General features: G+C 36.3%; 1 protein-coding gene across 1 annotated transcript in view; it reads left to right on the top strand.

Annotated features, from left to right (window-relative positions):
• Nucleotides 1-26238, top strand: part of LOC121400025 (transmembrane protein FAM155A-like) — a 254873-nt gene extending 228635 nt beyond the window's left edge. Inside the window, exons 2-3 of the mRNA XM_041582399.1 lie at nucleotides 14963-15134; nucleotides 23022-26238. Coding sequence (XP_041438333.1) covers nucleotides 14963-15134; nucleotides 23022-23311 — 462 coding nt within the window. The 3' untranslated portion in view covers nucleotides 23312-26238. The remainder of the gene's footprint in view (nucleotides 1-14962; nucleotides 15135-23021) is intronic.
• The last annotated feature ends 1175 nt before the right edge of the window (nucleotides 26239-27413 follow it).

Here is a 27413-nt window from a genome sequence, read left to right on the forward strand (position 1 = left end):
TATATATATATATATATATATACTCCAAAACAAAAAGTGTCATTAATTCATGTTAAGAGAAAAAAAACCAAAATATTAGCTCTACAGGCAAAAGGAGGAATTACCTACATACAAGTGAAAATGAAACACATTTGATCACATCTTTTGTACAAACATGCATAAACCAACGCGACCCGTCAAGGCAATGTCTATTAAAGTGTAAATTAAACCATATCTCTTTACATTTTGTGTAAAAAAGCCCATACCAGTATAGTTTGAAGGTCATTAAGGTTGCATATGCATAGATATATATAATCTTATTGCACAATATCTGATGTTCCAGTCATTGAGTAAAATTGTATTGAATCATGTCCTTGAGTTTTGGGACCAGCACATCAGATACTGTGTAATAAGGTAATGCTTAAAAAGAATTTCACTTGCTTTTTTAAATAATGGGTTGTGTGGACAAATTATAATCCATGATTTGACTCTGCACCCTCCACTGACATTGGCACAAGCACATACACTTTAAATATACATGTGTTCAGTTCCACTGTTACTTCTTAAAAATGTTTTGTTTATTATTGTTATTAAACATTATTTTAAGCCCTTCTAATTTGACTGCATATTATAAAAATTGTGATGCATCTAATGGAATGGTTTCCAAGGCCTGATATAAAATGGTGTGCATAAATAACACCATAAATCATAGTGACCAATTAAATGCTTTCTTTATAATTCTAGCTGCACCAGGCAAGTTTAATCTAACTGGTGATTGGTTGCTATGAGATATATATATCATTTGCAGTACTGATCATTTAGTCTAATATGTGTTCTTTCAAATGTACACTGATTTTGGCAATAAAATGAGAACATGTGAGCGTACCTTCTTAATGGAAATACAAAATTTAATGGGACTTTGCATAAATAATTATCAGAATATATTTAATGTAGCTGTAATCAAAATTTTAAATAGTTTTGGCAGTGAACGTATGACAAATGACTGGATTTTTTTATATCTGTACAGCTTTATTTCATATTTATTGACTTAACCTAATTGGACTTGTGAACAGCTGTGAATACATTATTAACCCAACGTAAGGGTCTGTATGGGTAGTATTATGTTGCCATGAGCCTACCACTTTAGGATATATTGCCACTGAGGAGAGATTTGAAGCAGGTACCTGCTACTAATATGGTTCAGTCTGTTCGATTACAGCTGGATGGGAGTTTTTTTATTATAATTTCTTGAATCATAATGAGTTCATCTGTTCCATCCAAAATAGTCATCATCTTCTTCTAATCTATGTATTCAATTTTGGGTCATGGCAGCATATTTAGGGGTCTATTTATCATGCTGTGTAACAAAAAATGATGACCAAATACACCATACATTGCTGTGAAAAAAATGGTATTTAATAAAGGGGACCTTTCACCTTAAGAAATCATTCCAAATCCTAATTTATGATGTTAGTCAAGCAAAATACATTACACTTACACTATAAAAATGATTGAAATCTTGTGTTTATTAGTCTTGGAATTCACAGGTGCCATTTTGAAGATGCTGTTATTAAAGCAGGCTCTGCACCCTCCCAGAAACATGTTTATGTGCTAAAATGGGGCACCTGATATTGATGTTTATGTACTGGTTACACAATCAGATAGTTACAAGGGTCAGGAATGTGGGGGTGCAGTGAAATCTAGGAAGTGCAGAATAGAAAGTGAAAGTTATTGCCTGCCCCACCCCTATGCCTAAGGTATAGAGGAGGGGCAGGTAATATATGATTGACAGCTGAGACTTATAGAAAAGTTAATAACTGGAATGGATATTTTAATAACAAAAATAATTTGGGTTTTATGTTTAATTTGAAAAGGACTTTTATTATACAGCTTTCCACTTTAAGCTGTATATTGATTTCAGGTGGTGTGTAATAATCTGGTGTAAAATAAATCAGCACCTTGAAAATGGTATGTTAAAATATGCATTTGTCCATGGTCATCTTTACACTTTTTTTTTTTTTTACAAAGCTACTTCTGCGAGAACTTACTTTATACCTGAATTTTTCTTATTGGCTTTAACAGATTACCTTAGGTCTGAAGAGGTTTAAAATAATGGCATACATTTGCCATGTATTGTAAACAGCCTTGTACACTGGTTTGCTAGTGTAATTTATTTTACACTGCATGTTAAATTGGCCCCTTAATGTTCTACTGACTTTGACATCACTTTAAACTTACATCCTCACTAAGTATATCCTTTACCAGCCTTTGCTATCCATGCCAGTAAGGTAATCTATTCCTACAAAAATATTCTTTTAAATGCTCTTTGTTTCACAAAAATTTAACAGAATTTTACTAGGTTCGTGTTTTGGTTAACTGTACCTGTTCCAAAAGTTTTTGCTGTCATTTTGTGTCACTGCTATAGGCCTATCATGTCTAGCACCAGGGAAATCTGCTTGCTAACACCAATTAGCTGCAATTGAAATCATCTGCAATTACAATCAGTGTTTGACTTGTTCTACCTTAAAGTACATGAATCATAACTTAATTAAGAACATTTTCAGCTTAAAAAGACCTGTGCTACTTTCAAAATTGAATACAAGAATGACATTAAAAAGGAACATTTAGATATGAAAATGTATTCTTTATGTTCCTTTAGTTGATTTGCATTGTCCAAAGACAGTAATGCAAAATACATTTACTCTCAAAATGCTCTTCTTCCTAGTCATGAATATATATCTACTCCTGACTTAAAGAAAATAGTTTTACATGCACAGAATAAAACAGCTATGTTGTAATACAAAGAAAATATCATCGTTCAACTTGTATTTTAAAATGGAACAGCTGCAACTTTTTGGTAATTTTTTAAATGATAAATTTATATGGAGAATTGTTAATATGGATGAAATATGGTTTCATCAGATACCATACAGAATAACAAGATATAAGCACTGGAATGTATAGTCTTTTTTTCCATCCCCTATCTCTTATATTCAGAAGTAAGAAAAAGTATGAGGTCATAATACTCGTAAAGCACCAACAACACTGTAACAAACCTAATATGATTACTGGGCTCCAGTTCCATCAAAATCCAATATAAACAACTTAGCTCTGGAAAACTGGATTCAAATTGTAATCAAAGGCATGGGGTCTACTTGTAACAGGTGTAGTTCCAAATTAGAAGGCATTTCTCTAACAGCCGAGAAAACGTGTGTTTCAATCTGTCCCAAAACATTAGCCTTAATTGAATAATATAGTGCTGGTACACTTTCAGTAGCCTGGCATAGCCAACTCTTCCTATTTTTGCAGCTCTGTGCTCTTCAGGAATAAAGAAAAATCAAAAGACTAAGACGAAATTGAGAAAACACTATACTGCATTGTATTGTCACGCAGCTGTCTTGTTTTTTGATGTAAAGAAGTCATTTTTGGGTGTATAGATTATACTGTAGACCACTTATTTTGCAAAACACTGTCCTATTTGGACATTTTGTAGAGACCACATGAACAAATCAAAACACATACACACAGATGTACTAGGCCTACAATGCTGTGGTGTGCATGCCTGTGTCTACCTCCCTGTGCCCCATGTCTCATTAACCATTTGAATTTTCTATTTTTTAAGCCTGTGGTGATAATATTGACTATGCTGTTAGTATTCAGCAAGTAACAGTGCTTGGTGCTACAGTACAGAGTTGTCCAAATTTATAATGTATAGACTTAGCTGCAAGCCAGATTACTGTTGAGATGTTAGCGCCTCCTTAATATGAATATTAAAATTAGAAGGTAGCATGCAGTTTGACCTTTATACAGACCCAATATATATTACTACCGTAATTATTATTTTTAAAGAAAGTGGTATATACAAATTAAAGTTCAGATCGATGTGGTGCTTTATTGCTTGCACCCTTTCTCATCATAAATGAGCACACTAATGTTATCCTTCACACTATAATGTCTTTATTTATTATGTATTCTTCCAAAATTTTCAGTTAGTCACACAATGATAAGAACAAACTTGGACCATGTGTTCACTTCCTTATCTTCTGAGCAGGTAGAAACATCCCACCCTCCCCCCTTTTTGCATATTTTGTAAAATGCCAGGAGTTTCTCTTCTTTTTGTTCTCATATTATCTATTAATAACTGAATGGGGATGTTTTCCTGATTGCACTGTTATATTGTGGTTTCTGTACGTTTAAACAATAAAAATGTTAGAGTCTGCATTGATTTAATTCATGTTAATTCTGAATACTTGATCCAGGGAATGTTTCTGATTGCCATTAGGGTCAGGAAGGAATTTTCTCCTCTTGAGGCAAAACTGGTACTGGCTTCAGGCTGGGTTTTTGCCTTCCTCTAGATCAAAACAGTGGATATATGATTTTAAGTTGTAGATGTCACAGCAGCGTTAGGACCTTGGCAGAGTACTGCAAAGAGGGAGAAAGGAGGTTCTCTCCTGTGACTGCACAGTGAGTTGATTGCAATACACGCTACTACTGCTTGTGCTAGGTGGCAGCCTCCTTGGATCTCCTATCATCAAAACACTGCACTGGTGGGAGATGCAACTCCTGCTGGTAACATATTTTGGGGCCATCCCTGTAGGTAGAGGCAGCCTAATACTGAGTGGTGGATATTATGACATAGTGCTGAGCTATAGTCTTCACTGAGGAATGGCAGAGCATAATAATGATCTCTTATGGAATTCTGGCTTTCAATATCGCCTTGGGATGAGGCTGGCATGGTCCTATTTATATGATAACATGTGAATAAATGCTGTGACCATTTTACCCCATTTTTGGCTCCTGGTGTTTCTTTAAGGTATGTAACAATGGGGTTCAATGGGATGGCTCAAGGTGAAGGGTCAATTGATGAGTCCCCTTGTCATGGCTTGTTCTAAAACTGTTTGTCCTTGTAATATATGTAGGCCAGCCAAACACAAACAAAGCATTTAGAATTTCTCCTTATGATACGATTAAATATTCTGTTGCTCTCAAGTCTGCATCATAGAGAGAGTTGAAGTACATTAGATTACAGATAAAGAATGTTTTATAAAAGCAGTAGTTGGGTTAAAGAACCTTTTGGCTCTTTCAATCTTCAAACAGCAACATCGTATTTGTATCATATGAAATAACAAATATTTCTGCTTTCTAATGCCATAACATATTGTTCTGCTGTGTATCAGTATTAGATTTTCCATTTAACCTTTATCTTAAATTATTATGTGACGCTATAGCTTAAAGACTTCATTATTAGTGTAGTTGCAAACTATGCCCAGGTAAAAAATGTCACAGGCCAGCATGGAAGAGTCTGCATTAGCCGATGTGTATGAGGGAAGGTATGAGCATGTAGTGAATACTAATAGAATTCCAGAGACAAAACAACAGATTCACCAGTAGAATGAAAATGTTCTAAATTGATTCAAGGCATCTGCTTGAAATGCATGAACGATTCTGTTTTATAGGCAGAATGAATGAGTTAATAAGAAGATTCAGCCCTACAACAAATGTGTACAACATAGACTTCAGCAGTCAAAGCTGAACTTGACGGTTACTGATTTAATATGAAGTAGTCATTAAGTAAAAAGAGGGTTCTGCGCTGCCATGCCTGTTGTTAGCTTTTACACAAGGAGCTCATTAGGAAATGTCATGTCAGGCAGTTGGTTCAGACAGACAAAGGAAGTCACCAAGCCAATCACAGCCATTGTAGACAAGATGAATAGTGCTGTTACATTCCAGTATTGTGATATGAAAAAAAAAGTCAAAAGCTTTAAGGCAAGATTTTGCTAGTTTGGGAATATGATATGCTTTCATTGAATGGATGACTAGCACAAAGGTATACACAAAATAATTAGAATGTAAATTAGGAAACACAATCCGAGTTTAGGACCATATTCTGGGCACGATATTTTAGTACATAGTACAACTAAGTCCTGTTTCAAATACACAAGCATTGTCAGAAAAGGTTAAATGACATATAAACCCTACATTCTCCTACCATCTATATCAAGTGGGCACATCTCCCCTCCCAAACAATATAATTTGTACTACATATATCTCTTCTGTTCAGCCAGTGCCGTCACAATTTTATAAATGAAATAGCAGCTTTCATCCGTCAGCCATTTTCCCTATGACACATCATCAGTGATATTTACATCTGCAAATAGAACATGTGCACTGTAAAGTTCATGCAAGACTGCAGGCATACACAGGCACAACTTTCTTATAAAAAGTTCTGCTTGGATTGAGCACTGTAATGGTGAAACTGAGCTCAGGAGAGAAGGTTAGTGTAAAAAACAGGAGCAGAAAACTAGAGCAAAGATTCTATGGAAACCAGCAATGTCGTCTCTTTATTGTCTGCTGTACTGGAGGGTGTGTTTAGTAATCTGAGTTGATAGGAACTGAGCATGCTCAGTAGCCAACAGCCAATGTCAAAGTAAGGGAAGAGGTTGAGTTGGTTAGAAGGAATCTTAAGTGATTAAGTGGATGCTGCATCCTTATTGTTAACCTTTTAACAACCAAAGTTTTTAAAGAGGCTGTTCACTTATTACATTTTTATGTGTGTGTGTGTGTGTGTGGAGGGGGGTTACATGTCCAAAGAGTGCACCTTTGTTTGTAAAGTGTGTATTTAGGATGAAAGAAAAAATGTTCATTGTCTATGACTTTTCTCCAGAGGGTCTGTTATACTGATGGTATAGGTACTATAAACAGTGCAGGTTAAAAGCAGAGTATTAGTGTATTTTCAGCATTATCTGTTATTGCCATCTCAGCTTTCTTACGTGAAGTATGGCTTTATTTCTAGTGTACACGAGTGACATCCCAATTCTTTAAGGGCATGAACGGGACCCTGGATCTACCGAATGGTCAGGAGGTGGCAGTAGCTTCAGGCTTCCCATGTGGCAATAGGCCAAGCAGCATTCAATTTAGCCCAGAAGGCAGGAGGGACTGAGCTTTGGTGAGTGCAACTATACAGAAGTGTAAGTTGTTCATTTTGATGCAAGTAACTCTAATGTAAGTGGTTTCATGGGCCACTGACTGCTGGGAAATTGTAGGGACTGCAATTATACTTGTGGATGTTTTTAGTATTCATTTGAATATAGCCCATTGTACTCCATACAGTTAAGCATAAAGTATAAAGAAATCCTATAACCAAATAAAGAAACAATTGGTGTATATTTATTAAAGAGTGAAATTGGAGCTTGCCACAGTCCATAGGGCAAAATGCATTCACTATCTATTCAATTCTATGTGATATTTGGGGGCATATTAATAGATGGGTGAATGTGTGAAGTGAAGATCTCATAGAAATGAACAGAGAGTGGCATAATTCCACTCTGGAGCACTTATTTGTACAACCAAAGCTGCAGACAATACTGTATGTCCTGGTGACTCCAAATAGGAACTCTAAATAGGCAGTGCAATGAACAGGGAGAAAGCTAGTGACAAGGCTAGGAAGGGTTCAGGAGGTGTTTCACAGACAAGGGTTGGTGGGGGCACAGTTCCCTAGTGACAGAAAGTGAAGCTTAGTGCCATTGTTAGAGGATCTGGAGCAGCATTCTGCTCACCTGCCTGTGGATTGGCAGGGGCTTTTTATATTGTTGCTTGCCCATCAATTTTATCACAGCAGGGGGTGTGCTTGCCTTGGGGCCTATGGTCAGTGAATTTTAATGCTAACTATCTCATTACGGGAGGGTGGAGACCTGCTAGATTACCTGTTTCACTTGCCCATCTGACTCCTACTGGTTGGGTGGCCAGCATGTCAGGTAGCCCAAGAGGCAAATAGTGGAGAATGAAAGCATTCCTTGAAAGAGATTTCCTTCATATTTTAAGTTAAATCCTGTGGTTGTTAATTCATTTTATTGTTGTATCAGTATTTTGAACTGCAATTAAAGCTGTGGCCTTTTCACTTCCAAGATCTGGATGAAATTTGTTTGTCTCTGTGGAAAGGGGAAAGGGTAAAGAAGGTACAAGACTGATTAAGGGCTAGTGCCATAGAAAATAAAAACTACCGGTACTTGTAAAGAATCAACAATATGTGTGAATAAATATCCATATCTATTTATACTTATCATCTTCCACCTTTAACAAAATTGGCAACATAATTTTCATTTCACACATCGTGATGCCTGTAATTTTTATAGTTAAATATTTATGGATGGCAGCAGAAGTAAACCATATGGGAAAGGTTGTATAAATATTTTTACTGGTATTTATGGAAGTAAACCACTAATATAACATTGTACAATGTAGACATACAAGATCTTATTACATATGTCACACTATAATAAAGTCAATGATATCTTATAACACCAATAAGGTAATACACTTTCAAATGAACCAACTGAAAAGAAAAATAAATGGGCAGAGAAAACAAACTAAAACCAAACACAGCATTTCCAAGATTTTCAAAGTTACTCTTGAAATGGATAATTATACGCTGAATGAGAGATATTATCTCTTTCTTTTTTTGTTCAATAAACCAAAATATAGTAACCACTTTATGATATATTTTCTTCTATATTTTTCCATACTCAATCTATATTTGATACTCTTCAATTAACAGAGATCATAAAGGGGCATAAAAATGTTTGATTTCTTGGATGGAAGAGGGTTTATCCAGTATTTGTATATTGACCTTCTCACAGCTGCAAATAATATTTCATGAAATTTAATTGGGTTCAGATTTTCTTTTTTTCCAGAAAATGTTCAAAATGTAATAATATCAGTAAGAAGGCTTAATAGGCATAATAATGGGTTGAGCTGCAATGAGATGTTTAGAAAGGAAGTAATAATTCTTTCTGTTTCTTCACACATTTAAAGGAATGAGCGTGTCTAAAAAAACAACACAGTGTTCTTGACCTCTGTTTCTAGCTAGATGTATAATTTACAGGCAATATTTTGAGCTGAGCCTTTTCCTTGATAGAAACATTCCCTTAGGCACATGGACGCAGTAGTTGTATTGGAACATTTAGTTATTTTACTATTTTTCTCCCCAAATACCCCCTTTTCAGTTAGCCTGTAGGCATAAGCGGGCTTCCTAGATATGGATATGAATTCCAAATCAGGATGTTCTTGCAGTAATATATTTTCAACAGATGGGAATATGTTCAACCTTAGGTCTTGTATAATCAGCTTCTTTATAAAAAAAATATCACAGCCTAAAGACACTGAATACTTATTGTAATCCCCTTCTGCCACGTAAACGCCAATGAAGTCTTATAGTAATAACATTGTACATGGCTCTGCAGAGTATTTTGTCGTTTTTATTCCTGGTGGATTATTACAAAAGATACAAGTATTAGTCTCTACTTACTGTGAATTCAAGATAATTTTCACGTTTTGCAAAAAAAAAAATGTTTTTTTGAGAACTGAAAAAATGTAAAAAAACCCTTCTGACATTATACATTTTGTGTAGCCCATATTTTTGATAAAGATTATTAGTAATGGGTGTATCTGACCCGTTTTGCTTCCCCAAAAATTTGAGAAATAGAGAAAATTTGCCGAAATGCATTGAACTCTATGGGCATCAAAATGATTTTGACATGCAACAATTTTTTTTGATGCACAACATTTTTTTCACCCATCAGAGTTTATTAGTGTGATTTTCTCGGCGAAACTCTGCAGATATTTTCACTCGTCAGTAGTGGTGATTTGTATACAGTATAATATTTCAACAAGTAAAATTTGTGTCATACAGTTATGTTAAATTATTAGTATGAAATATTAGGAAATTTCAGTACATAAGACATAGAAAGCAGGGGGGAGGTCCCTCAGTATAACATTATTTACAGGCATCCTCCACTTTGAGTGCAACCTGCAATACCACCTTCTGTGTATTTTGAACTGTAATTAAAGCTGTGGCCTTTTCACTCCAAGATCTGGATAACATTATTGTATCTCTGGGGAAAGGGGAAAAGGCAAAGAAGGTACAGGACTGAGTAAGGGCTAGTGCCATAGAAAATAAAAAACTACTAGTAAACAATCAACGATTTGAACACTGGGTTTTTTCCCATGTGTCCCGAAGGCCCAGTCTGACCTTGGAAGTGCTATGGAAAAGGCAAGGCAAGAGTAATTAATGATATTGGGTTGTTGTAAGCTTCTGGGAAGGGATAGTAATTAAACAGTTTAAAAAACAATTGGCTAAATATGATTTTGATACCCATAGTTCCCTGCAATCCAGATTAGAGTGTATTCATTTGTGAAAACTTTTATTGGAAATACTAATTCACAGCTTGCCTTGATTTACACTTGATTTCTATTTTTTTAAATAAATTGTGAACTTTCTCCTGCTATGTGTTACCATCTTATGATTTATTTGTCTCTGCAAATTGACTCTATGGGGGTTATTTACTAAACTCCGCATGCAAAAATCACCAAAAATTTGTTTTTATTAAACCCCCAGGATAGAAAAGTCAGAATCAGAAAATCGAGCATCTCAGACCTGTCGATAAGTCAATTGGAGAAGTCCCAATGATTTTTCGATGTGCGCTGGTTTTCATGCAATACCCTGAAGTTTTCGGAGTTTTTGGGTGAAAACTGTATTTTTCCCGCAAAGCAAATTTTCGGGAAAATGTAATAATAAATAAGCGTAAAAGCCTGAGCAGATTTGATCACAGTTTGCAGCAGAAAATATTAAGATAAATTCGGACTTTGATAAATAACCCCCTACAATTAATATCAGTCCCTCTTATTTCAGTTATGTTATTAAAAGTTTCGATTTTTATCTTTTTTTTTTAGTTGGCACACTTTATGGAAAACTAGAGCTTACAGGAATTGAGTGACATTTAAATATTATCATGTTTTTGCATAATTGAAATAATTTGTATTCTGACAGAATTCAATTTACTAGAAGATAGCTATTTTGCAAAGTTTTATCTCTTGATACAAACTGGAATGCCTGGGACATTCCATTCTTGTTCACATCTAACTGACCCCATCCCAGTCTGCAGGATTATGGGGGGGTCATTTACTCAAAAGAGCTCATTTAAAAAGCACTTGCATCCAGGAGATATGAAGATATCTATAATCCATATTATGTGTTTTTAAAGGACTTTTAAATTTTAATTTTAATTTTACTTGTATGCACTTCACCAAGCAGCACACCATAAGCATACAGGGGAAAACAATTCCTGCAAAATAAGGTCTCCTAATAACAACTTATTCATTTACTTGACCTTGTTTTTTTTTTAGAAATAATGTGTCTGCATGTAAATGTTTTATATGAGAGAAATGTGTATGTTATTGACAGTTTCTATTGATTTTTCAACATTTAACTGTTCTTTCTATTTATTTTTGTCCTGTTTACTTTACAATTCCATCTAATTTTTTAACTGTTGTTTTTGTTGTTTTCTGTTTAACGTTTGCCATGAATGCAAGTGACTTAATTGTTATGATCCATGTGAGAGAATCTTAATGGAGAAGGAAAGCCTAATGCACTTTGGCTGCCAGAATATTAGGAACCCACATCCCCCATGAATGAAATAATAGCTAGCTGTGTACATGTACAAATTCACAGGGGGGGGGGGGTCAGTGTGCTATAGTTTGCCCTGGTCTGTTGCTTCTGTTTGTAATATACTGCTCTGGCCCAATGTAACTTTTAAAAGTAACACATGCTCTCCCAAACATCCCTTTAAAGAATTAGGCTTGCACTTGCATATTGGTATAAAATGATAAAATTGTTTGTATTCTATTACTTACTTACAACTTACTTACCATTGGTTGCAGGAAAGATCTTAATTTTCTCTACAAACGTGAATCATCGAATATGCAGGTAGAAACAATCGAACTCTACCTCTGTCTCACAATTCAACATTAACCTCCTGCTGATGTTAGGCACCCGATAAAAATGTTTCATCCTGTCCGATTGACGAGACTACTTATATCCAAGGGTTTTGCAGATCTCTGTCACCTCGTCTCCCACCATACATGCAACGAATATTGTACTGAACTTTGTTTCATGAGATAATATCTGTGCTTGTATGGCCATGCCATACACACACAGATGCTTGTAAAAGTTAGAGGGATGCCTGGAAGAGTCAGGTAAGACAGTGACATGCTGGTGCAATTTTTTTCCAATAAGGAGCATAAGCACAGGGAAAAAAACATTTTGGCACACCCTTCCCCAGTGAATTAGACTTTCCTTGTCCTTTAAGTGCAGCTGCTATAGGAGTTACCTTCATATCTCCATCATTTCATTTTCTGGTTGCAAAGGGGCATTTGCATGTTTACTTGCAAATGTAATGTTTTGGGGACATGCGCCTTTGTCAAACATGCCTAAAAGAATAGGCCTGCCTTGTAGTGATGGGCAATTCTGTTCTGTTTTGCTGAAAAATTCACGAAAAGGTAAAAAAATTCACAAAACGGAGAAAAAATTTGGAAACGTGCTGAAGTCAATGACGCGCGCCACTATTTTGTATGCATTAAAGTCAATGGGTGTCCAAATAATTTTGATGCGCGCTAATTTGTTTACAATTTGTTAATTTTGTATACCCCGGACACTGAGTGAGCACTAAGGGGCCTGATTTTGCATCACTTAGTGCTCTAGCATATGGGTCTATTTTTGTATGCACATGCATAGATCAGCACTTGCTCAGACTTATGTATTCAGTCCTTATGAATGTTAAGTTTTGCTCGTACAAGGGTACGTTGCCCTTGACAAAAGTAAATATTGGCTGTAACCAGTATGCTCCCGAATCTTCAATTAACTGTGCCGATCTAGTCTTTGAAGTTCATGTCTGGTGCTTTTAATGCATTTACTCTGACGTAGAGTGACAGATAAGCAATAAAACATTTTAGGTCTTTCCAGGAGAAACAAGGATAAAAATGCTTTGGGGTTTAAAAACATATGCATTATTTGCAATAAAGAAAAGAACCTGAAAGGAGATTCTTTTTATAGTAGATGTGTTTTGACTCCTTCGTTTATATTATGTCATATTCCAGTACCTGGGGTTTAGATGTACAGACATATTGTAGGGCCATAGGTAGGCAATTAGGGTTCTTTTCTTTTTGACATGAAACAGCAGATGTTGATAACATACTGTATCTCCTTCAGGCATAAGAGGTGAAGACAAAGAGAAAATTTGCCAGTGCTCGGTTCCCTTTAAAAAAATAATTACAGAAAATGAGGTGTTAGTACCACACTTTGGCCAAAATGAGACAATGTTGTCTACGGCAGTTGGTCAACGCCAGAGCGTGAGTTAGACCGAGAGCTGACTATTGCTTTCTGTGATTAGAGGTGAAGAGTCAGACATGCTCACTGGCTGATTCATTCCAACAAAAGCAAAGATTGCACACTCAAAAATAAAATTAGTACATTTTATTTCATGAAAAGAAAATAGTTACAAAAAATTGCCCCAAAAGCATAGGCCCTATGTGTTTCTACCATTAAGGTCTTCATCAGGGGAAAATAATACAAAATGCATAAAAGAAAAAGGCAGCTCACTGGCTGGCAAGCTTAACTTCAGCAAAACAGAGGACATTGTGTTTTCTAAAAGAAAAAAATACTTTATTAGATTATGAATGCCATAAAGTTATATTACATATTATTTGTATGTGCAAAGCAAAGGAATCTAATTATAGATTTACAAATATGACAGGCCTTCTTTCTCTTGATTACAATTGATGCTTGTTTGTTCCTTATGAGCAGTATTCATCAATTGAGTTTCCTATTAATTAATTGACAAAAGCACTTTTGGGCAGATTCAATAAGAGCTATTGCACTTTTCTGCAAGTAAAATTAATTAGTATCAATGGTTTTGTCTCCATATAATGTACTTGAATTATAATAATAATAGCAAATTGTATGTATTCTTGTGTATATATATATATATATATATATATATATATATATATATATATATATATATATATATATGGCACATGGAAGCATAATATGCAAATGCCTGGGTGCTCATAAACAAAGTAAAAAAAATGCTTGGCATTCTTGAAACGTCATTCTTTTTCTTATTTTATAAAGCATAATTTAGAGAAATATTAAGCCCAAAAGAAATTATAAAAACTATTAAAAGAAACATCGATATGCTGCCAAAATCATGTAGAAGCCAATGGGCATTGCCCTGGGTAAAATTTAAGTGATTAGCTCCAGGGCTTTCCTTCAGCTTTGATGTAGCGTTAGTTCCAGTATTGCAACAGGGGGGCTGCATCAAAAGGTGCTCTGACAGAAGTCATAGCAGTTCCACTCTGAGGATGTTTGCTGCAACTTGTTCTGAATAGTGATGGGCGAATTTATTCGGCGCAAATTCGCATGATTCGCCGCCACCGAATAAATTTGCGAAACGCCCGCAAAAATTCACCCGGAAAAATTCGCCGGCGTCAAAAACGGGCGCCGGCGTCAAAAACGAGGCGCCGTTTCGCGAATTTTTCGCCATTTCGCTAATTTTTCGCCGTTTCGCGAAATTCGCAAATTCGCCCATCACTAGTTCTGAGCACTTCTAAGCACTGCATTTGAGTCTCACAATATAGAGCTTGCAAATAATATTATTAGCTACTGAGCATAATGGTTACGTATAATCTACAAAATTCGAATGCAGGGGTCCCCAACCTTTTTTTCCCCGTGAGCCACATTTAAATATAAAAAAAAGTCAGGGAGCAACACAAGCATGAAAAAGTTCCAAGGGGTAGCCAGTAAGAGCTGTATATGGTAGCCCCTATGTGGAGTGGCAGACTACAGGTGGATCTGTTTGGCAGTACACATGCTTTTTATGCCTCCAAAATGTTTTGCTGTGTCAAAAATTAAAAAATAAGCACCTGCTTTGAGGTCATTGGGAGCAACATTCAAGGGGTTGGTGAGCAACATGTTGCTCATGAGCAACTGGTTGAGGATCACTATTCTAATGAAACAAGAACCTGTGTTTTCTTCCCTCTCTACGAACGATTTATATCTGTTCTTGATTCTCAAGCATTTTACAGTTGCTTGTGCATGCTTAGTTTATTGCTTCAAAGTAACAAAAAAATTTTTTATGTTTTATTTCAGGCTGTCTATAAGTCCTGGCTATGTTCTCAGTATTTTGAAGTCACCCAGTCAGAATGCAGTAGCAAAATCCCATGCAAGCAATACTGTTTGGAGGTACAAACAAGGTGTCCCTTTATCTTACCAGATAATGATGATGTTGTCTATGGAGGCCTATCAAGTTTCATATGTACAGGTAAGCTGCATGTACAGTAAAAGACAGATAAATAAGACCTATTATCAGTATGCTTTGCATGTAAGTGTAATGCTAATCTGGGCTATCCACACCACAGATAGTTAATGTCCAGCTAAGGTAGGAGCATGAGTTACATTAGAACTCTCTCTGCAGGATCCGGGATTTCGCTAAGTGGAAGCTATCCCTTTAAGGTGTAGTGCAACTACAACACCCAGACTACTGTGCATACAAAAATGATTGGGCGCCAGGAGGTTCTTATGATGCAAACAAAGAACTGTTTATTTGTCATAGACAATGTCCTCAGGTTTACTCACATCCAGTGGTTAGAGGAAAAAGGCACAGGCACATCACATGCAGCCTTACACATGCTGACACTCCCTTAGGACAGACTTGGCTGGCATCCCACTTCACCTCTGCAACATATTCCGGTAGTGGTCTCTGGATCAACCTCAGGGTATTCATCTCTCTTGATTCCCTCTACGCTGGGATCCCTATACTACAGGCAATATGGCCTGGGAGAGATACCTCCAATCTATTACTCCTATGTTGGAGCTCAGAACTGTTCTTTTTAGCTCAACCCTGACTATCTTACACTCCTAGAGTGTACTAGTACTGGGAGCTCACTTTTCACTTTCTATTCCTCATTCACGAGGTTGCTTGGTCCCAGACTTGGACACATGACTTTCTGGGCCTTGCTGTACCCAGGCTCACCTGGGCACACCCAGCTGGATCAGCATCCAGCAGCCAAAGAGGAAGAGGCCACTCCTTATACACACTATAGTGCAGTGTAGCAGGAAGTTGTCATATCACCTCTTGGCCAATAACACTGAGCAAACGGTGGGGCCTTAAAGCCATAGGGGCAAATTCACTAAAGCGCGAAGCGCCGAACGCTAGCGTTAATTCGCTAGCGTTTGGCATTTTCGCTACTGCGCAAATTCACTAACGAACGCTGGCGTAGTTTCGCTAGTGTTACTTCGCAACCTTACGCCAGGCGAATCTTCGCTAGCGACGAAACTACGCAAATTCACTAACTTGCGCAGTGTAGCGAACGCTACCTTTGACGCTAGACTTCCTTCGCCACCTCAGACCTGGCGAAGCGCAATAGAGTAGATAGGGATTGTTTCCAAAAAAGTCAAAAATTTTTCTAAGTCCCAAAAAACGCTGGCGTGTTTTCTACATGACGGGGGATAGGCTGAAAAAGATCGAAAATTTTTTGGGGCTCCCCTTCCTCCCCCCTAAATTTCCTGACTCATGGCAACTTACCTAGACAGTGGGCACATGTGTAGGGCAAAATAAAATTTTTATTGGCTGATTTGAAGGTTTTCTAGGCATTTGTAGTGCAGATACGTGTTCCTCCATTGAAATTTGAATTTCGTGCCGTATACAAATTAGCCTTTGCTAGCGCAACTTCGCTTTATATAGCGAAACAACGCTAGCGCAACTCCGCAACCTTTCGCTACCCCTGTGCGCAACTTCGCATTTTAGTGAATTTGCGTAGCGCTGGCGAAAATTCGCCTGGCGAAGTGCGGCGAAGAGCGGCGAAGTTGCGCCTGGCGCAACTTCGATTCTTAGTGAATTTGCCCCATAGGGGCAGATTAACCCCCTATGGGCCCCTACATAAAGTTTTCCAAATTAGGAATCTTTCTGTAATTTGGATTACCATCACTTAAGTCTACTACAAATAATGTAAACCCCATTTACCCAATAATAGCAGGAAGGAACACCAAGAACTTTACTAAAATCTAAACTATATGTGAGTCTTCATATATTTTATAATCCAATCTGTCATTCAAACCACAGTTTGATTGCTAGGGCCATTGGAACCATACCACTCACATAACAGCTTTAATGTTAACTTGGAGAGCTGTACAACATAACAGTTAATGTACACACAAAAACAAGTTGAACAGTAAGTTACAGCAAATTGTCTTTTCTGCCTAATAAACAAGGCAATTCAACTTCCCCTTTAAGATTGGATCAGCGACTGTTGTGTAGTGACATTTATTTTCCTGTTTAATTCCCTTGAAGGTCTGACTAAAAGGAGATTTGAACCAGAATGATCTCTAACTGCTGCAGTAACTAATCTCAAGTTTCTTCTCTGTTGCAATTAGTATTTGATGTGACAAGCCATTTGCTTTGTTTTTTACATGTGTCAGATTAATTATAGAGGTGGAATTGACAGTTTGCCTGTTTTCTCTCTTAAAAAGATCATGCTATTACATAATTACATAGTTATTTAGGTTGAGAGAAGGACATAAGTCATTCAAGTTCAGCCATTAACAAACCTCTTCGGTGTGTGTGTGCTGTTTCATAGAAGTGCTTAACAATAATAACAGTTAATTAATGAATGCTGCGTCCATTATTACCTTGATAGGGCATACAACTTCCTTCCGACATGCAAGAAAAATGGTAATTGAATTTCCCTGTAGTTGAGCATTTCTCTGATGATTAAAATAAGGTTTTACCAGTAGCCCTCTACAAATTGAACACTGTAACTCCCAGAATCCTTGTTTAAAAGGACTTATAATAGATTGTCATATTGAGTTTTGACCAAAATGTAAGTGATTCTCCCAATAAAGAATGGTACCAGTAATGTCAGTTTAGCTTCCCATATAAAAACCTCTTTGTGGAGCTTCTTGGCAATTCTAAAGGGTAGATTTATCAAATGTCAAGGTGAATTTTCAAATTTTGAGCTATTTTTTGTCTACATCGACTATGGAATAGTCCAAATTTGATTCGGATTTGAAAAAAAAAAAAGAAAAGAAAATTTGAATATTGAAATTTATCATGCACAGTCTCTTTAAAAATTAGACTTTGACCATAAGCCATCTAAAACTTGCCAAATTGCTTGTTTAGCTTACGGTAGACCTTCTACAACCCATTTGGAGTCAATTGGTGGACTTTGAAAAATCAACTTATTTTTTGGGGAAAAACTTTGATTTGAATTCGATCAAATGCGCTATTACTTCGATTTGTACAATTTTAATTCGGCCAAATACGGACCTACAGTATTTGACTTAATTTTGGTTGGTCTTTTTGAATTTGAATTTCGAAGTTTTTCAAATACGAAATTTGACCCTTGAAAATATGACCCTAACACTCGGACTATTCAGAATGCTCGGACCTGGGGTTTTCTGGTTAAGGGGACTTTGCGTCTTCATACTTTAACTCCACTAAAAAATCATTAAATTAATAAAGTAGGATAGTTTTGCAAACAATGAGGATTAATTATATCTTAGATGGGATTAAGTACAAGGTGCTGTTTTATTATTACAGAGAAAAAGGAAATATCTTTTAAAATTTTGAATTATTTGATAAAAGTGGAGTCTGTGGAAAATGACCTTCCTGTAAATCAAAGCTTTTTGGATAACGGGTTTTCTGGGTAACAAATCCCATACCTGTAGTACATGATATGTGGCTGTATCTTCATGGCTTATTCGTTTGGCCCCTTGGATTTGGATAGTCTTTAGTTATATTCCATACCTTCTGGAACATTACTGCCTTCATTAAACCACATCTGTATTGGATCTTTTTTTTTTTTTAAAAAAAAAAGGCTACGGTACACTTTACATTTAACTTAGCATTAGCTGCAAAACTCCTTTAACACTTTGCCATCTCTCACATTGGCCTTGACGTAATCTGTTTTTATGGCCAGAAATAAATCTAGTTTTTTTTAAGATCTTAATGTTGACAAAGTCAAAGAACTATCTATAGGCAAATGATATTCAAATCTGTTTTCCAGCCCTAGCATAACTTTTAACATTTTGGATTTGCTATAACCTCCTGAATGACATAATACGCCAACTCAAATTTACTGTAAAAAAAACAACAAATTATATTCCCCACCTTAAGAGAGGCCTGCTATATTCTTATTTATTAGATTATTTAGATCGAAACTAGATTTGATGACAGATTTATTTAATTGTTGGGTGGTCAATTCTACTATTTTGCTCTTATCTCTTTCTACTTTTGACTTTCTTCTTCGAATAGTTCCTCTATTCTTAAGAAACTACTAAACTCCTTGTGTATATAATTGCCAGGACTAATGCAACTGTCAACCAAACAGAATTCCAGCTTCCTATAATTTATTTTATTCCTAACATTGCAGTAAATCAAGCTAAAATCCAAAATCCATCTTTCAATCATTCCTTTCTTCAGTCTGCTCCTAGAATTGCAAATAAAATGTCAAACTTTTTTAAAACTTTTAAATCCATTCACTCATGCTCTTGCATCCTTATAGTCTAAAGTACCTTTTCAGACCATGGGGCAGATTTACTAAAAGGCGAAGTGGCTGTCGCTAGTGATATTCCATCCGCAGGGGCATTGCCAATTTACTAACAGGCGTAGAGGACAATTCGCTAGCGCAGTTTCACGCCCTTTCGTCTAGGGAATTTTTTCTCAGGTGAATGATTGTTACTCCGCAAATTCACTAAAGTGTGTATTTTACAGAACGTTACTTCTTTTGCTACAGTTTCCTTCACCAGCTTAGGCATGGCAAACTGATAAGATGACGCTACATCTTCCTCAATCTTATGTCAGTGACATCATATCCTGTATGCCTAAAAGTTATTAAAATTATAAAGAAAAGCTGGAGTTTTTTCATATTTTAAAGTGGGATTGTCTTTAAAAGTTTTAACTATTACAAATTTTTGTTTTAACCTTTAAGCCACATTTGTGTTAGGGTGGGTTCATGTGGATTCATGTCTAGGGCATTAGAGGATCTCTTTTGTCTTTATTTTGCTTCCTTGAACATTTTTAATAATGAATGGCCACTTCAAGCATTTGCACCAACATCACTAATAAAGACATATATATACAACCTATATGAACCCGTCCTATTCAAATTGACTTTAGCACAAGTGTACTAACAAAGTTTTGCTAGGCAGAAACAAACGTTAGCGAGAGTTCACTAAGAAATGCTCGTGCTGAGGAATTAACGATACCAAAACTTCGGCAGCATTCGGCTGCTGAGACGCAACTTCGCATTATAGTGAATTGGCGTAGTGGTAGCAAATTTGCACCTGGCGAAGTGGTGCAAAGTATAGCGAAGACAAGTGAAAATTCGCCCTTTAGTGAATTTGCCCCATGTTCCTGTCCTGTTTTATCCTATCTTAAAGGAAAACTATACCCCCAAACAATGTAGGTCTCTATTAAAAGATACTGAGTAAAACAGCTCATATGTAAAACCCTGCTTCATGTAAATGAACCATTATCATAATAATATACTTTTTTAGTAGTATGTGCCATTAGGTAATCATAAATAGAAAATTGCCATTTTAAAAAATAAGGGCCGCCCCCTGAGATCGTAAGATTCACTGTGTACACATACAAACCACATGTAAGGTCACATGAGCCAATTAACAGACAGAGTTCTGCCTTTTGCTTCCTCACTTCTTCCTGTTACAGTTAGTGTTGTAGTATTTCTGGTCAGGTGATCTCTGAGGCAGCACAGATAGAGTCACGAAATGGTGGCTCAAGGCAAGAGATGTAAAAGGGCAATATTTATGTAAATATATATTCCAGTTTGGTAAGATTCTGTAATATGTCATTCAATTTGATATAAACTATCTGTTGCTTAAGTATTCATTTTGGGGGTATAGTTTTCCTTTAAACATGTTATTATTTTAAATTTTTATACAAGAACCAACTGCTAAAAAATCCCTCATTTTACTCTTCAAATATTTTGAGTCAGCCCATTGCTGCCTAAAATAAACACCACTGCCACATTCACCTTCATCAGAAGCTTTTTTTGCAGTGGCTCCCAGTTCAGTTTATTGTAACACTCAAATCCCTTACTTTACTAACACAATTATCCACAGTACATTTTATACCATTTTATAGTTGTAAAACAGGGTAGCAGTACATTTTCCAGTATTGCTCCTGTCATCTGGTGTTATAATATGTCCCAATGTTAACTTTATATTCAAAAGGTCTCTAGTATTATGCTACATCTAGATATTTTTTTGTATTTTACTTTCCAAAACAGATTATTTTATGAATCCAGCACCTCCATGTGGCCAGAACAAGAAATGATATAGTGGTTATACAGAGATTATAGGAATAGAGTATGTTTAATAAAACATATTTCTTATCATACAGATAATACAGGTATTGGACCTGTTATGCAGAATGCTCCGATCCTGTGGTTTTCTGGATAACAGATATTTCCTTAATTTGGATCTTCATGCCTTAAGTCTGCTAGAAAATCATGTAAACATAAAATAAACAGAATAGGCGGGTTCTGCTTACAATAAGATACTTATGTCTTAGTTGGGATCAAGTTCAAGGTACTATTTTATTATTACAAAGAAAATGGAAATCATTTTTGAAAATTTGGATTATTTGGATAAAATGGAGTCTGTGGGAGATGGCCTTTCCTTAATTTGGAGCTTTCTGTATAATGTGTTTCCAGATAACGGAACCTATACCTAGCGTCGGACTGGGCTGGCAAGGCACCGGGAAAAAAACCCGGTGGGCCCCCAGCTCTTGAGGGCCCCGCGGCCCAGTCCTGTTCCCTATGCAAATCTTCTTGTTGCAGGCTGCGGCAAATACAAGCTGTGCGTGTTCGCCTATGTGGCCGGGGCAGCTCGGCAAGGGGAACCCGGCGGCAGGGGCCCGGAGAGGGGCCCTGTGACAGCAACCCCTGTGGGCCCCCCAGTCCGACCATGCCTCTACCTACACTATATAATACTAGTGACATTTTGATTAATATTTTAAGTAATATCAGAAATATGAGTCTTGTTATTCAATGTAATTTACCAGTCAGTTTTGTATTAGTATTTCTTACTTTTAGATGTGTGGTACATTAGAACTGTAAGCAGGTAGTGTTTAGTTTAAAATCCCTCAACCCAAGTGTTACAAAGCAGCAGCACTAATCACTATTCCGCCATGCTTCTGCATGAAAAAAGGGCCCCTGGGGAGCAAGCTTGAATGGTGGAGATGGAGGAGGCATGACTTGAAGTGGTTCTGTAAGGGAAGGAGTAATTATTATGAGAACAGCAGTTTGGGGAAGGTTTTAAGAATGGGAAGGGTACAGGAGGTTTTAAATGGGGAGGAGAGTATCCATCTTATGTAGGACCAAATGGCAGTGAGAAACATATCTCCCCCTCCTTTACGGATATTGGGGGTTAGTTGTTGCATTATGCTACATCTAGATATTTTTCTTTATTTTACTTTTCAAAATAGATTATTACAGATCTCCCTGGGGGGCACCAAAAAGGTATCCCCCATGGCAAGGAGGGATAGGCCTGGACTAGGTGCTGTCAAGGAGTACATGAATACAAGTGTGTCATGGGTAGTAGAAGGTATAGGCCGAATCTCAGCCTTTATATTGGATGTGCTCATGCTAGTAGTTAAGATATGGTAAGTATGTTATTACACTGAGGGCAACCATTAGCAGCTTTGAATATATAGTCATGTTATATTTAATGTCAATTTTTTTCATTAAATTTGGTATATTAGTCTTGGGTAAGGACTGCACAGAGCCTTGGAATGGAATTTAAGCATTATGTGAAGATTTTGATAGGTCTAATTATCTATAGCAATCAGAAAGTAGCATTTACTGGTTACCAATTTAAAGCAAATATCCTGTTGTTTGCTATGGGTTACTGCACCAGGGTAAACGTATGTCCTTTATTCCATATGGGGGAAAGATAAGGGACATAATGACAAAAGTCATCCTTAGTTACTAACAATTTTAGTTACTTAATAATTTTAAAGCGTGATGTGTCCCATCAATTTTTAAAGGTGGCAGAGCTAGACACATGAAACTGTTTATTCTCATTTCAAAGAAATGGCATATAGATTGGAATGATGCCTCTGTTTTCTTTTTTTATAATTTAGGAATAAATGATGTGCTACCAACTCCAAGTGTACTTTATTTTGCAGGGCTGTATGAAAACTATCCAACCAATGCAGAACCAGAATGCTGTGATGTCAGATGGGAATTATTAGCAGACGACCAATCCAAAGGGACTAAAAAACCATATGACTCTACGTTGCATCACAGGACACCCACAGCTTCATCAGCATCCAGACTGTGTAACAGTAAACTTAAACTGTGTGTTCTTGTACTGATTCTCTTACATACAGTACTAACAGTCTCAGCAGCACAAAACTCAACAGCACCGGGTTTTGCAAGCATAATACTGGAAGACAATTCAACAAATGAGGAATAGTAAAAAAAAAGGATTACTTAAAAATCATATATATACTCAGCTGTCCCATTCCAGAATGGTACCACAGGCAATGGTGAAAGAAGCGAGGTGTTTGTACCTGATAACCAATTTTCTAATGGCTTCCTGTATACAGCTGAAATATTTGGGCCTGATTACAAATTTCAAGGACACAAAGGGACAGCTTTTTATTGGCTAAAAGGCTGTATGATGACTTTAAATTTCTCACTCCATTTTATACACTGTGTTTTAACGTCTGGGTTTCTTTTTTTTGTTTGTTTGATTTTGCTCTTGTTAATACAGGAATTGTTTTTGTGGGAAAGGTTTCTGAAAGCTAAACCATTTCACTGTCTATATATTTCTAGCCATTTTATGTATTCACTTGATAACATTGTCTTTTTTTGTCTTGTTAGTTTCTACTCTTGGGAAATGAATGCTGTGAATACATCCATAGCAAACAAAACTGAAAGTTACTGTCCATTTTTTTTCATCAAACCATTCTTTTACTCATCTTCCCAAAGCATAAATAAAACAAACATCTGCTTGGTTCTGTCTGTGTAATCACAATGAATGGGTGCACAGTATTGTGGTGTGCCTCTGCCACAGTTGCACAAATCAGCTGACTAAGTAAAACCAATAGCAGGGAGGGGGGCTAATTGTCGTTGAAGTACAATCCCTGCCATCCTCAGCCAGCCACTACTGTTTTCTGAATATTGTTGGAATTGTAAATTGGTAACAGCTAGGTCACATGTACCTTATATCCCCCCTTTAGATTACTGTTGGGAGAGGATCATTAATCAAATACATTGATAAATACATCTCTCCTAAGAGAGTTGGACAGTTACCCAGTTTTTAAGTGAACCTATAACAAACTGTGTTGCTCCAGTTCCCATTTAAAATGCCCAGTCTTGAACTGGTCAGTTGAACAGGAGCAGCCTTTAGGATCCAGAATGTGGAACCAGTTGAGCTTAGTGAGTAAAATGGTTGATGACCTTCACATTGGAGGTAAAAGTGTTGGCATTCATTGTGAATTACGTTTTAATTTCTGCTGCAGTCACCTTTTAACCAGTGCGATGCTTGAAAAGCAGATTCAGAAAGAGGGTTTCGACTTTCAAAATACTTTTTGAGTTGGTAAAAACACCAAGTTCCATTCATCAAAGTCTGATAAAAGTGTGTTTTATAGAATTAATTATTTTATAAATGTGCATTTCTTTCCAGTTATGTACTTTCTTTGATCCAGTCCAACGTCACCAAAAAAGACTGATCGTAGTAGAGTCTCAGAAGGACATCAATAATACATGGAGTTAGACTCCTCTCAAACACTAATTTATGTAGTTTCTAATTATGTTTATCTTCAGTATAGGCGACATCCAATACCTTAAAGCACACTGTTACGGAGCTTGTTACGAAGGCAAGTTTCATCACAGTGAGTTCATTGGTATTAGTATGAAATCCTGCCTGCTCATCATGAAATACTGGTGAAATGGTGAATGTTTTGATGAATGCCATCCATAATCCCGCTCACATTCAACTGTGAATCCTTTTTCATCTACAATTCAAGAAATCATGGGATTCGACCACATGAAGGTATACGGATTAAGAGCATGTCATCTTCATGTGAAAATGAAAAATTGTACAAAATATTGGATTTTTCAAAACACCACAAAATAATAAGTCATAGTAAATCCTCTATAAATTTTGTAACTAATTCATTATCTTATATATTTTCTTAACTGGGGACTAGCACTTTTTAACCCCAAAAGAAAGGGATTTTGTTTTCTTTGTTATAGTTTACAGTAAACACTATCGAAGGAAAAGTTATAAGGGCTGTTTAAAAAAAACAAACAAAAAAAATAAAAACACATTCCTTCCTGTTCTAGAAATTGCACTTCAGAGATATTTGTAGCTGAAATATGAAGAAACTTATAAGGGAATGTTTTCTAAGCAAAAATGGTGTGGCCAATCATTACAGCAAGGTCACCTTTTTTTATGGTTAGTCATTGTCATTAGTCCTGGAATGTCTATACATCCTGGTATGTCAAATACAGCTCCCAGCATTCTCAGAGTCCCTTACTCTATGAGGATGCTTGCTATTGCAGATGGACAGCTGGACTACCCCATATTGGCAGCCCTGGTCTAGCCTCTTTGTCATGTAATACCAGAAAAGCATTTAAAAGTATTTATACTATGCATTTTTCACATGAAAAAAAGTCTTCTCCTGAATTTTTATCAGAAAAGACATGTTTAAATGTGATTCTGGAGGTACATATTGATGCAATAGGAAGAAAATGCACCAGTAAAAAAAAGAGAAATACTATTTTGTTTGCTTATGTTCTGTTATCCATCGCTGATTTCAAGACCAGTTTTATTTAGACATGAACATGGTGCTTTTTCTTGGGGTGGGGGGTTTGGGCATATTGTGACTTTGTTTAAACTTTGCAAAAAGTTTTGTAGAACGAAAAATAAAAAAATAAAAAGCCTTAAATAATGCTAGAATGTAGATCTTTAGTAGATAGTGTATTTAAATACAGTGGAGCAATAACTGGGTAGTACTTTAGTACTGTAGAAAAGAGTCAGGGCAGGGCGCTGTACAAAAAGCACTTACTAGGTGAGCTCTTGTTCAACTGATCTACTATTTAAGTGTTTATGGTCAGTAAACAGTTTGTTATAACCTTTATCTACCTCTGCTGGGCAAAGGCCATTCAACATTTTTTTTTTTTGTGTGACGTGTTGTGTATATTTTTGTGTCATACCAAATCCATGCCCATCTACCTTTTTACATAATGCACCTTTACAGTAGCACAGATCTTCTAAAGCAAATGAAGAAAGTGGTTCTTTGCATTCTCAGAATAATTCAATAATATTTTTGGATACTCTTGAGCTGCTTTATACCCTGACATTGTCACTGGTAAATAAAACTGTTTATTTTATTCCTTGCTTCTCTTTTGACGTAAATATATTGTTCAGCAAGTCTTAGAAAATAGCCGATGCTGCATAAACCTATATGTTGTCAACAAGTAAACATAGGGTATCTCTGAAGGGAGCCATAGTGCATTCTGTGACAGTGCTGATATGATGTTTTAAAGAAAAATTTGGCTCAAATGGAAATTCTGATACTTCTTTGGGGTCAGGCCATAAGTGAATTTCAGCTAGCCTCCTGAAACCTGACTACTTAATCCTACATAAGTGTCCATATGGTAGCTGCCTTTCAGAAGGAAGCCCAAGCATTCTGGCCATTCCCTATTCTGTGTGTGTGTATATATATATATATATAATATTATATAATATATATATAAAAAGTACATTTTGAAAACAGCACAAGAGTATTTATGTCATCTAATTTTACAAAGTAATTGTTTTTCTCTCCAAGGAAGGTTAAAAACTCTTATTTGTGGAGCTTGGGGCATAGGGATATAAAATGATTTGGCCAAGGTCTCAAGATACTCACATTGGAGTCAGACCCCAAATGTCTTATCCACTGTGCCACACTTTATATTGCCTTACATTTCGATAAAGCCACTATTTTAAGACGCCAATAGTGTAAACTAGAGCATATGTATTTGTTCATTATGGTTGGAATACAAAATGTTTGGGTTTGTTTTCCAAATTTTGCATTTCATTCAAGAAGAAATTAATCATATATGACAAACAATATGTATTACAGGAGCAAGAAGTAATTACAGTCTTACTTACCAATCAGGTATTGTCATTCCTAGTCTATTGCCTTTTTATGTCTGATTGACAATCCCTTATGTATCCTTAATGCTGTTTATAATCGTATGTTACTTTTCTTTAATTTCACATTTCTTCGTTCATTTTGTCTTGTTTTCCTTTTTAAAATGTATTTTTCTTTATACAAGATAAAGGGATGGCTACTACTGTATAAAGTGTTATCTTTATCGACAAAGTACTTCCAGTTTAGCAGTGTGGTATGCATCTCCCATTTGGAGACAGGTATAAAACTGCAAGCAGACAAAAAACATGCATTGGAACTGAAACAGTAATCATGTATGATGCAGATTTCATTCCATCCCTTTGCCATCAGTAATAGTTTTGAAGCACAGATTTGAGCATGATTGTGTTGTGTGCATCTTAATTTGCCAGA

The sequence above is a fragment of the Xenopus laevis genome, chromosome 2L, assembly GCF_017654675.1.
Source record: "Xenopus laevis strain J_2021 chromosome 2L, Xenopus_laevis_v10.1, whole genome shotgun sequence".
NCBI lineage: Eukaryota > Metazoa > Chordata > Amphibia > Anura > Pipidae > Xenopus > Xenopus laevis.